At 44.2% G+C, this 12,232-nt stretch overlaps 1 protein-coding gene across 6 annotated transcripts in view; it reads right to left on the reverse strand.

Moving 5' to 3' along the window:
• Positions 1–76: 76 nt before the first annotated feature.
• Positions 77–12,232, reverse strand: part of LOC112264754 (MTSS I-BAR domain containing 1) — a 45,955-nt gene continuing 33,799 nt past the window's right edge. For 2 of the 6 annotated variants that reach the window (XM_024441557.2, XM_024441556.2), the window contains 9 exons: positions 9,451–9,608; positions 8,557–8,664; positions 8,243–8,340; positions 7,521–7,731; positions 6,244–6,372; positions 5,625–5,876; positions 5,095–5,250; positions 3,112–3,268; positions 77–2,829 (listed from right to left, as the gene is read on the reverse strand). In XM_024441557.2, coding sequence (XP_024297325.2) covers positions 2,192–2,829; positions 3,112–3,268; positions 5,095–5,250; positions 5,625–5,876; positions 6,244–6,372; positions 7,521–7,731; positions 8,243–8,340; positions 8,557–8,664; positions 9,451–9,608 — 1,907 coding nt within the window. In that variant the 3' untranslated portion in view covers positions 77–2,191. The remainder of the gene's footprint in view (positions 2,830–3,111; positions 3,269–5,094; positions 5,251–5,624; positions 5,877–6,243; positions 6,373–7,520; positions 7,732–8,242; positions 8,341–8,556; positions 8,665–9,450; positions 9,609–12,232) is intronic. The other 4 variants (XM_042295552.1, XM_024441560.2, XM_024441558.2 and 1 more) reach the window with 3 other exon arrangements.

A 12,232-nucleotide genomic window follows, 5' to 3' on the forward strand; every position in this document is an offset into this window, starting at 1 on the left:
AATCATACTACAACAAAGATGAGACTTTTGATGTGAAATGTAGAAAGCAGAAAATCAAAGAAACACTTCTAGAACCTTTTTCAACAGACGCACATTCTGCTACATCTTTATTTTTAGCTGAAACAACTGTTACATAGAAAATAGGAGACAGAATTCCGGAACTGAACAATAATTATCTTCGACAACGTCAGTGGTACAGAAAGAGGTCAACTCAACATGTCTCTAGGTCATCAGCAACTGACTCACAAGGCTAAAGTACTAGTGTGTGTCAATCTAGACCCCCAATCTGCGTCCCAATGCTGCCTCTTTTCCATCGTGTCCGTGAACTTCAAGATGAACACAATAGATTAACATTATGTTTACATCATATTACTTTTACCTGTCACATATAAGTAGGCTAAGTCCTCTTGAATCTGACCATGAAGAAAAGGAAATGAGAGAAGGAAACTATTGCAGACTATTGGGACAAAACCTCGTATTTGCAAGGTGTGAGTTTAACTTTGATTACTTCTAACCATTTAGCATACATTAGATTTAGCAACGTATCTTTACACCAACGGCTGTACTTTCGAAAAAAAATACTACAGTATATTACAGCTAACTTTTACATGGACAATATCAGACCATTTCTATAGAATAATTGAGTTGTGAGCCATACAGGATTTTCAGCTTCATATGCATGTCGTTGCATCGGCCACACTTTAGTTTCCCCTGCCTTACCTGTCTTGAATGGAAAAATAATCAGGCTGCAGTCACTATGCAGAAAGTCAAACTGCTCTCAAATGGGGGAAATGTATTGGGATAAATAGGTTCAGTATAAAAATGAGCTTTAACACGTTTGAGTAAAAAATAACAAAAAACATGCATTACTCGATCTCATTTAACGGGCTGTGTGTTTGACAGTGAAGCTGGTCTACAACACCACAAACTAAGGTATGGCGTTCATGAAAAATTATAGTGGAAGATATGACAATGTTTAGAATATCTACACATATTAGGCCATGTCATTTTGTGAAATACTTTAGGTAGTCGCAATAGTGAATTCTGTCTTCAGTTCACGGTGCTTAACACAAGCTAACAAACTCCACTATGTTACCTTTTACTTTTTAATATTTTTTCTTTACATATTCTAACACTATTAGTTTGTTTCCGCGTTTCGATTGACTTCTAGTTACCAGTGATCACCACTAGCTTTCACAGAGTCTACTAGTATTTTCACAGCAGGACAAGCACTTGTTACATTTTCCAGTTATATTTGCGTATGAATCCTCTGTATGCCCTTTAGCACAGCATCACTTGCATTGAAATAAATGATCAGTCTCAAGCGTAATGGAAACTCTCGGGCTCTAATTCTAGAGAAAAACAGGAAAGTAAATAAGCCTATCCTATAGCCACCAATCAATGAGTGCTTCCACTGACACCAGAGTTGCATTCAAGGTAGAAACCCTTTGCAACATATTTTACTATTGACAAATGATGTGACACCCGTTGACAACCACTCCTTCGATTGTTAAGAATTGTTCGTGTGGCAAGTCTTTGCGTCCTTATTTGCTGACCAAGAAGCTTCCTATTGACAGTGGGTTGTATTTATTCTAGCTCTGAATCTTTTGGCGGTCTAGTTTATTAGGGTTGCAATTATTTGGGGTAGAACAAGCAATTTGATTTATTTTTCAATGGCAAAATAAAAAAATTGATAAAACACTGGCTATTACAGGAAAGTAAAATGTTGCTCTCCATTGTGGTTATTTCCCTATGTACCCCTCTTCTCCACAGTCTTACCTTCTATATCTTTCTCCCTACAATCTTTTTTTTGTTTTGTTGCTGTGGATTCACAGAGAAGATGAATCATTTTCAGTAAAATAAAGTCATTTAAGTTAATTCATCTCTTCAAGTCTTTTGGCACCTTTCATGACAATGGATGGGTAAAACGTGAAAGTACGAAGAGGAGCATTGAACACGAAACATACAAACGGCATCAAAATATAAATATGTACATACAAATAAAAGATTATATATTTTCCGTCATTTGAAAATAGTCAAAGCAGTTGTCGCTCCGTTTCCCTCCTCCCCAACTTTCCCGTGTCTAGACTCCCACCCTTTTCTTAAACCTATGGGTGAAGACACAGATACTGTATGTGATTCAATCTGCTACATTGAGGGGCAGTGGACATTGCACACTAAGCGAAGCATCTCACACTATTCGCGGCGCCGACCGGTCGTTGGATGCCGTCTTCTTCAGCTTGACCCCTCGCCGTATGGCCAAGAGCACGTCTTCCCCCTCGCCGCACCCGGGCTCCTCCTCCTGAACCTCTGGCAGGGCCTCGCGGTCCCACTCCGACAGCCTACTACCAGACTGAGGTGGGGAAGTGGGAGGATCGGAGGGGGCCTGAGTGTCCCAAGTTGCCTTGGGAGACACCAACAACCCGTTGTCACCCGCTGAAGAGAGTGGGCTCCGGGGGCTCAGTGGTCCCCCTCCCTCACTCTCTCCTCTGAAGAACACCCCAGGGTGCTCGGGCACAGTGGGCGTCTTGACGGGGATCATGGGGGGCTTGACAGGGATGGGGCCCAGACCCAAGCTTCCGGAGGGCCGGCGCAGGTTGGGCTTGGAGGAGGGCGTGCGGCGGATGGTGGCCACCCCGGGGGTGACAATGCTAGCGGGGGAGGGGGCCGTGGTGGGGATGCCCGCTGTGGAGGCCGGCCGCTTGGCATGGAACATGCGGCGGTAGGACTGGCTGATGTCACTGTTGCGGGGGATGGTGGAGGACTTGTCGAAGTCGGGCTGGTCTGTCTCCTGGTCACCACCCACGGAGAAGTAGTCGTAGTCGGACACTGGCGGGAAGAGATAATATGTGGATGAGGATCATTGTCACCTACACACACAGTACACTTCAAATACACATTTTTCATCCGTATGGATATTAATAAGAAAATGCCATTAGACAGAGGTTCAGATCCTTATTCAAAACACGACTAACACCTACTATTGTTCACTATAATTCAAAGTGAGTGGATCCCTATCAAATATCCATACATTAACCTACGGTACATATTAAGGACTGACGGCGATTACCCCTAACATGCAGCGGGAGACACACATACACACTACAGTACCTTGTGAGGGGATGGTGTCCTCAGAGCAGCAGGGTGTGGTGTTCTGGGTGCTGTAGCCACTGGAGCACTGCAGGGAGTCCCTGCTGGAGCGCTGGATATCCAGCTGCAACCCGCGGGCCAGAGCCAGGGCCAGCTCCTCATGGGCCTCCGCCTCCTCCTGCCGACACACACATATTAAGACGTATAGCTTATACATACCTATGCAATACGGGCCCTATTCAGACTTGGGATAAGTTGACTTTAAGACAATTCCTGCCACTTTTCAATCTAATTTTCATTATCTCCAGCACCATACCAGTGTCTACAGATCTGAAAACGGCACGGTCTATGAGCTATGATCTGTGGTTAAGATGATAAGAAGAAAGGTCCTAAAAAAATATGCTTATCTGTGACATCACAGAGACGTTTTTAACGAGGGAGGATATTTTCTGGCTCCCCACACATCACCGTGAATCTCATAGTGTTTGAAAATCACCGTTAATAAAATGTCGTAACATTTTGGTGATGTCATCGGATATATTTTATTCTACAAAATGTAGAAATGCGCCGTTTTCACATACAGTATGTAGACAATGGTATTGTGATGGGGAAAATTAGATAGAAAAGTGGGTGAGTTTCCCTTTAATATGGACTTAAGTAAAAACAAATGTTGACCTATGTCCACATTTTATTAAGTCCATGTTATCTCAAGCATACAGCAAAATACATATTAAAACACATATTTCACACCAAACAGACAACTGCATTAAACAGCCGCACAACAGACCTGGGTTAAATACTATGTCAAATACTTTTAAAAACTTGAGCTGTGCTTGATTTAGTTTCCCTTATAGTATACAGTAAACATTTGACAGGTCTTTAGTACAATAAAAATACACACATGGCATTCACATGGTCATAAAACACATTCATATACTGTACACCTCTACATTAAGGATATAGGTATTAGCATCCACGTGTTTCTGTAATTATGGGTGTACAGCTCGGCATTTAACACCATAGTACCCTCCAAGCGCGTCATCAAGCTCGAGACCCTGGGTCTCGACCCCGCCCTGTGCAACTGGGTACTGGACTTCCTGACGGGCCGCCCCCAGGTGGTGAGGGTAGGCAACAACATCTCCACCCCGCTGATCCTCAACACTGGGGCCCCACAAGGGTGCGTTCTGAGCCCTCTCCTGTACTCCCTGTTCACCCATGACTGCGTGGCCACGCACGCCTCCAACTCAATCATCAAGTTTGCGGACGACACAACAGTGGTAGGCTTGATTACCAACAACGACGAGACGGCCTACAGGGAGGAGGTGAGGGCCCTCGGAGTGTGGTGTCAGGAAAATAACCTCACACTCAACGTCAACAAAACTAAGGAGATGATTGTGGACTTCAGGAAACAGCAGAGGGAACACCCCCCTATCCACATCGATGGAACAGTAGTGGAGAGGGTAGTAAGTTTTAAGTTCCTCGGCATGCACATCACAGACAAACTGAATTGGTCCACTCACACAGACAGCATCGTGAAGATGGCGCAGCAGCGCCTCTGCACAACGCATCACCGGGGGCAAACTACCTGCCCTCCAGGACACCTACACCACCCGATGTTTTGAGCTGATTCATGATTTCGCCCACTGAGAAACGCTGCCTGCCTGCCTGTCTGTCTGCCTCGTCCCGACACCTACACGTTTATTACTAGGGGACAGCTGGAGATCGAATTTGAATATTGAAACAATGTTAAAAACAAATGTCAGAGAGACAGATAGCAAGGTTTATACAAATCTCTGCTTTGAAAACTAAATGTTAGTCTAAAAGAAATGTGAGAATGTCTAGATGCTTTTTATAGTGGAGATCAAATGTTTAAATTGATTGGCTGAGCTGATGGAACAGAGTAAATAGGCATTTTAACTTCATAGATTTAGCCGGTGGTAACTTGTGGAATAGATACCGGCTGGAATGCGGTTTTAACCAATCAGCATTCAGGATTAGACCCACCCGCTGTATAACTGCATTGGTGCCCTTGGCTCTCTGGGGCTCATCCCCTGGTGTGGTGGCCTGGGGGCTGCTGGGATCTGGAGTCTCCCTCTTCTCCTTGGTCCTCCTCAAGGTGTTCACCATGGGCTGGTCGTAGGGCCCTGGCTTGGCCCAGTCCTACAAAACACAGAGAGACAAAGCTCTTGAGCAATGCCCACCAAAAATAGCTCAGATCTGTTGTGTAGCTCTGATAGCTCTGTTGTGTTCATTACGCAAGAAACGGAAGAAAAAGGACTGAAACTGATTGGGTTTTTATAGCATTCATGCCTTTATGAATTACATTTATACTGTATGACTTCACATATAAAGACTTGCATAATGTAACCGGAGAGTGTTTGCAATCTCCCTGTGATTGTGAGAAGTGACTGTGAGACGTGATTGTGAGACGTGATTGTATCAGTGTCTGATCATCCACAGAGGAGACTGGAAGAGAAGGAGAAGAATAAGGAAGGAGGAAGAGGAGGAGGCGGTCGATGACAAAACGGACGCACCTTCCAGGTGAGGACCTTGGAGGAGGGGATCATGCCCGGTCCCAGGGCGCAATAGGGGGGGCGGTCCACCAGGTGGGCGGAACCTGGTCTCGACCATGCCCACTCGGGGGAGGTGGGAGAGTAGGAGGGCGAGGCGAGGGGGGTGGAGGGGGAGGATGGAGGGAGGTCGGGGTAGACCTCCTGCATGCCCCCGCCAGACAGATAGGGGGCTGCGGAGGTCCCCTGATGATGATGATCATACCCGTTTGACAGCTGAATGTGAGTGGAGGACAAAGTGACACAACAATGAGAAATCATAAGTCAAAATGGCAGCTGCTGGTGATGAAAAAGGAAGGTCAAAATGATGCACACGACTGACACCAGATGGAATCTAATAACATCAAATCCTGGTAGCAGACACCTGTGTCATGTTCAGCAGGTACATTTAGAAACAACAGAGAAACGGAGAAGGTAGGCTACTACTTGTCCAATAAGAATGCTCCTGTATTTGAGGCCCACTGAACATGACGCTGTTGTCTATGTGACAGGAATGAGGGAGGTTTGATCAACCAGCAAAAGTGCACCTAATAACACTGCTCGTGTTTTGTACGTGTCTATGAGTGTCTAAACGTGTGTTCACCTGTTCCACCCTAGTGCTGGAGCAGGTCTCCTTAGAGGAGGCAGGTGAGGAAGAGGAGGACGAGGAGGAGCTGCCCTCACTGACAGGCTGGCAAGTCTCAGAGATGGCCGAGGATGAAGAGGTAGAGGTCTGCAGCAAAGCCGTGCAGCAGGACAGAAAGGCGCACACACAAATATACATGAAAAGACACTCACACACACACACACACACACACACACACACACACACACACACACACACACACACACACACACACACACACACACACACACACACACACACACACACACACACACACACACACACACACACAAAGAAGCAGTTCAAAACAAAGCAGCCACAAAGAGACACGTAAGAAAGACAAGACGCACAGACAGAAGTACAGAGAAAAAGAACAGGAGAAAAACATTCTGGGTTCGCAACATCGATAAGAAGAAAAACATATGAAACATATCCTACAAAAGCTATAAGCACTACGGCGAAGCATGAAAGTTATGCAAATCAGCATGACTTGTCACACACTAAACAGCTGACAGTATGCAGACGCAGAGATTGCAATGGACCGTATTACTAATAGTAGAGTCATACAGCAGGTGCTGAGTCTAAGGTGGGTGGGTGGGTGGGGGGGGGCTTATGTACACACCTCAAAAAACAGAGGAGCTGCTCAGCCACTAAAATCCTTCCACTTAGCACAGCCATTTCAGTGGTAATTGAGCAGCCACAACAAAGGCATATACTTCCAGCCACCACTGAGACCCCACAAGCCTTATCTTGTATCTAAGCAACACTGTAGTTGTCATACAGGTATACAATACGTAATCTACATGATCTACATGCAGTGACTAAACACACACTTTGTGTGTATGCGTGGGTGCGCAATCAATCAGACCCAGGTGTGTGTTGGGTCTGTGAGCAGGGTTCCTGGCTGGTTGGGCTGCTGCTCACCCCTGTGGCCCTACTGGTCTAATGTAATGTGGGTTTGAATGTGAGGGTGACTCATCGAGATCTATCTGCACCGTTTCTCACAGTGACGCCAACCTCTGCTGTCTCTAATGAGCCCCGTTACCTAGCAACCTGGGAGGATTGTCTCTCACCAGCAACAGAGCCCAGGTGGGGAGAGTGAAGTGTCGGGTGGAATACAATGTCACCATTACTGTGTGTGTGCATATGTTTTAGTTCATAGAGTATGTTGCTGCTTCTTAGCGGTTTAGGGTTTGAGGGGTGTTGATAAAATAGTCATAACACCACAAGTTCCTGTTCTCGTCTCTCCGTAGTACCTGTGGGTGGGTGTCAGGGGGCATGGGCGAGGGCGACTTGGACTGGTAGGCATCCTGGGAGATGAAGCCGGAGTCGTGGGAAGAGACACTAGAAAGGCGGGCGGGGCCTTGCTGAGGGAGGGCGGAGCTCCGGTAGCGGTAGTGGGAGGTGGGGGAGTGGCAGTGAGAGCCGCTGGAGCGAGAGTCGCTGCTGTTGACGCTGTTCAGACTACTGCGACAGACAATGAGAGAACACAGTCTTTTGGTTACTATGGACATTGGTAACTGGTTCTCAACTGAAATGCCTGGTTAAACTAAGTAAATAGATACATAAATATTGATTCAAAAAAATATTTACATGTTAAGGTTTGTAAAAGACTGTTACTAGGTCATTGCAAACAGCTACAGTTTGAACAAGTTACAGCGCCAGCCACAAGCAGAGGTTGCTAACAAGCTCGCCTAGAACACAAATATGATGGTTTCTTTGACACCTAACGCCTCACACTTCACATAAATTATTGAGACAGTTAACTCATTCATTATGGAGGCGTTCTGCGGCCTCACATTTGTAAACATTCAGATTATGGCAAAAATGTCAAAGCTACAGTACCACCTCCAATCCACAAGATGGAGTAGGAGGACTGAATGCTAGGCTGATTCGTCACTCCCAGTCTGTTCCCAACCAGCGGAGAGGTTTGGGTGTAGTGGTGTAGTAGTGGTGATTTGTGGGCATGCTCACTAACCTGCACATGCTGGACTTCCTGGATGCTGTGGTGCTGGGTGAGGAAGGAGGGGTCTGGTAGGACCAGCTGCTCTCAGATCCCTTCAGGTCCAGAATGACCTTGGAGGAAGAACATCAGAACAAGGGAATTTATAAACAAGGAATCTTGTAAAAAAAAGCTCTATTTCTAGAGGGAAATGGATTTCTTTACCATTGTACCTCCATTCGTGTGAATCAGTAACACAGAGACACTAACCGTTATCCAGGACATGAGTGTAACATGTAAAAAGAGGACTATTTAAGCCCTGTCCTGAGAGTGCGGGCCAAATCACTGACCTGCTCGCTGGCGGGGGGCAGCTTGTGAGGGTCCATGGTCAGAGCCTTCAGGTCGTCAGTGAGGGTCTGCAGGTGAGTGATCTCCCCCAACATGGACATCTCCTCTTCCTGATGAACAAGAATGGCGGGTTGGTGTCCAACCCTGTTCCCGGAGAGCTGTCCAACCCCGTTCCTGTATGTTTTCGCTCCAACCCCAGTTGTAACTAACCTGGTTCAGTTTATCAACCAGCTAATTATTAGAATCAGGTGTGATAGATTAGGGCTGGAGTGAAAACCTACAGGACGGTAGCTCTCCAAGAACAGGGTTGGAGAGCCCTGGTGTAAGGGATTGTGCTAGCTTATGAATGTGGTATCCATTTCAAATGAGATCTTGTTCTCCATTAACTCAATACTTCTACTTTTAGACTGAATTGAAGCAGGTCATCCCTCTCTACTGGGATTTTCCAAATCTCTTTGGAGAGCAAGATACACTGGCAATAGAAACACTTAGAATAGATTACATTAATCACGTTCACAGGTGCATAGCAGAAGCAAAAACTAAAGTAAACTGACCAGCATGGACTACCGCAGGTTGTGTCTACTTCCAGAATAAACATTTACTAACAAATGCAACATTTGAGTCACGTACACCTTCACCAAAATAAAATTGCCAAATAGTTCACTTTAAAAGGATGAGATGGTTGTTTGGACGCGCAAAGTGCACTGTATATTACCGTTCATAACAAAAAACGCTGTTGGTTGGAACTCACTTTATTGAACAACACGATTGGTTCTAATGTGTTGGAGCAATTGTGTACGTGGGGTCCGACTTCATTTCTACATGCTTTCTTCAGCCCAACCCCCCCCCTAACAAAATGATGTGTGTTTGACTACACAGACTGTTGGGGGACTCACCACGACGGGCCTCAGCATGGAGACTAAGGTGCAGAAGCGGCTCCGCTCCTCCACCAGGGCCTTCCTGACCGCCTGCTTCTCTGTCTCCTCCAGAAGCAGGTACTTATCACTGATGTCCTGCATGGCATTGTCCAGCTGGGGCTGGATGTCCCCCCGGCCTGCGGCACACACACACACACACACACACACAACAACCATCTTTTGTTAGTTTTATCCTAACTTAGGGTTTAGGAGGGAGAAGGTCTTTCTGAGTACACAGCAACATAATCGATGTTCGGTCTCAAACCAGACAAAGGGACTGTGGCCGTGTGAGGTGAAAACAGCACAAAAAGACACCAATGTCTCTTAAAGGTATGTTTTAATTGAATTGTTGTGGTTTCCAGTCGTCATCGTCATCACCATTAGATATATGGTTATATAGATATAACCATCAATCCGGTGCACTACTTCACGTTTAATCTTTTGATCACTAATGTTCTGTGTGATCATAGACAATTTATATCTATTAGTACAATCCTCACAGTGCTATCTCAAGCACCAATCAAATCATGTTGTGGAACCGATTGGTGTTTACATCAGGGTCACACCCTCACAATATTAGACAAACTTAGGATTCGGGAACACACTGAAGAACCATCGCCTTAGGAGATGGGAGTGCATTTATGTAATCACTCTTCACAAAATGGAGCATTGTTCTGATTTGGACATTTTACCCTCTCAAATTCAACCACTTAATCGTATCAAATCAGTGTCTTTGGTTTTACTGACATTCAAAAATCTAGCAGTGTTTTAATATAAAAAGTGTGACTTTTTTATTTAAACGTCCAAAGCAGCCATTTTTGTCTCAATATCTAATTATTTCTGGGTAACAATTAAGTAACTTACTGTGATAGTTTTTGACCATTTTAGTTGAAAACAAACAAAAATAGCTTCTTAGCAAAGATCAATTTCTCAAGCAAGAATTTTGCTAGGACTGTCTGGGAGTGGTCTGGGTGGGGAAAACTGAAAACTAGCTGTTAGTGGCACAGAGGTTTGGAACCAGAGTGGGAAATCAACTTTTTTGTCCACCAGCTACCGTGGCAGGTAAGTTTTTTAAAATCTACCAGCCATTCAGATTTTTTACCAATTCAAATGTTTTTTGTTGCCATAATTACACCAAAAAATATACATATAAACGGATGAGCATGATTTATGTTTTTCAAAAAAGCAATGTATTTATTACTAGTAAGAAGTAATGGGGTATATTGCTTAATTTAATTTGTGTGACCTGCATCTTTAAACCAATGTATGTTCAAATAAATAATTTATACTGAACTAAAATATAAACGCAACATGCAACAATTTCAAAGATTGTACAGAGTTACAGTTCATATAAGGAAATCAGTCAATTTAAATAAATTCATTAGGCCCTAATCTATGGATTTCACATGACTGGGAATACAGATCTGCATCTGTTGGTCACAGATACCTTTAAAAAAGGTAGTTAAATGGATCAGAAAACCAGTCAGTATCTGGTGTGACTACCATTTGCGTCATGCAGCGCGACACATCTCCTTCGCATAGAGTTGATCAGGCTGTTGATTGTGGCCTATGGAAGGTTGTCCCACACCTCTTCAATGGCTGTTCGATGTTGCTGAATATTGTCGGGAACTGCAATACGCTGTTGTACAACATCAATCCAGAGCATCCCAAACATGCTCAATTTGTGCCGTCTGGTGAGTATGCAGGCCATGGAAGAACCTTGACATTTTCAGTTTACAGGAATTGTGTACAGATTCTTGCGTCATGGGGCCATGCATTATCATGCTGAAACATGATCTGATGGCGGTGGATGAATGGGACGACAAAGGGCCTCAGGATGTCGTCACGGTATCTCTGTGCAATCAAATTGCCATTTTTAAAATGTGTTCATAGTCTGTATAAACCAATTTGTGTGTAACATTTGATAGAAATAAGCTTTTGTGCATATGGAACATTTATGGGATCTTTAATTTCAGGTCATCAAACATGGGACCAACACCTATATTTTTGTTCAGTATAGATACAATAGTAAAAACAGATAGACAGCTCTAAAACCGAACATCAAGAATCAACAGAGTGCCAACCCTGCCACAAAAGGCTGATTGATACAGCTTATTCATTATTATTATTATTATTATTATTGTTCAGGGCTCTACGGTCTACGGCTAAGCGGACAGTTTTTTTTTTACAAGGACTACGTCAGTAACTAGAAATGTAAAAGAACACAAATAAATCTATGAGAACAATTTACATATGAGAGTTTTAATTATGAGAAATTACTAAAAGTTTTTAGGACTGATCCATGCTCAATCAAGCACAATCATTAGGTGAGACAAAAAATGTCTAGGGACAAGCCTTTACCGTGGCAACTTGGGCACTTGCATGTCTGTGATGAAAAAATATCTGACTGTGACACCTTCCTAGCATCAGACAGTTGCAGCAACTAACCTAGCCTGTGAACAAAACAATGTAACTGGCCAAGAAAAACGAGGGCAAAGTCACACTTTAGTAACCATTTTTTGTCAATTCGACCAACTTCTACATGTGGCCTTTAAAAAAAATATATATCCCAAATTCTTTGTGTGACCACCCGCCAACATGGCTGGTGAAATAGACATTCTTACTCGCCAATGAAAAAAATCTACCCGCATTTGGCAGGTAGCAGGTGAACTCTTTCTTATTGCTCTATTAACTAATTGACCACCTGGTGATGACACCAGGCAGGCCAAAACTCCATCCCACAAAACAGGCTGAAATTTTA

The sequence above is a fragment of the Oncorhynchus tshawytscha genome, linkage group LG13 (assembly GCF_018296145.1).
Source record: "Oncorhynchus tshawytscha isolate Ot180627B linkage group LG13, Otsh_v2.0, whole genome shotgun sequence".
In the NCBI taxonomy this organism is placed as follows: domain Eukaryota; kingdom Metazoa; phylum Chordata; class Actinopteri; order Salmoniformes; family Salmonidae; genus Oncorhynchus; species Oncorhynchus tshawytscha.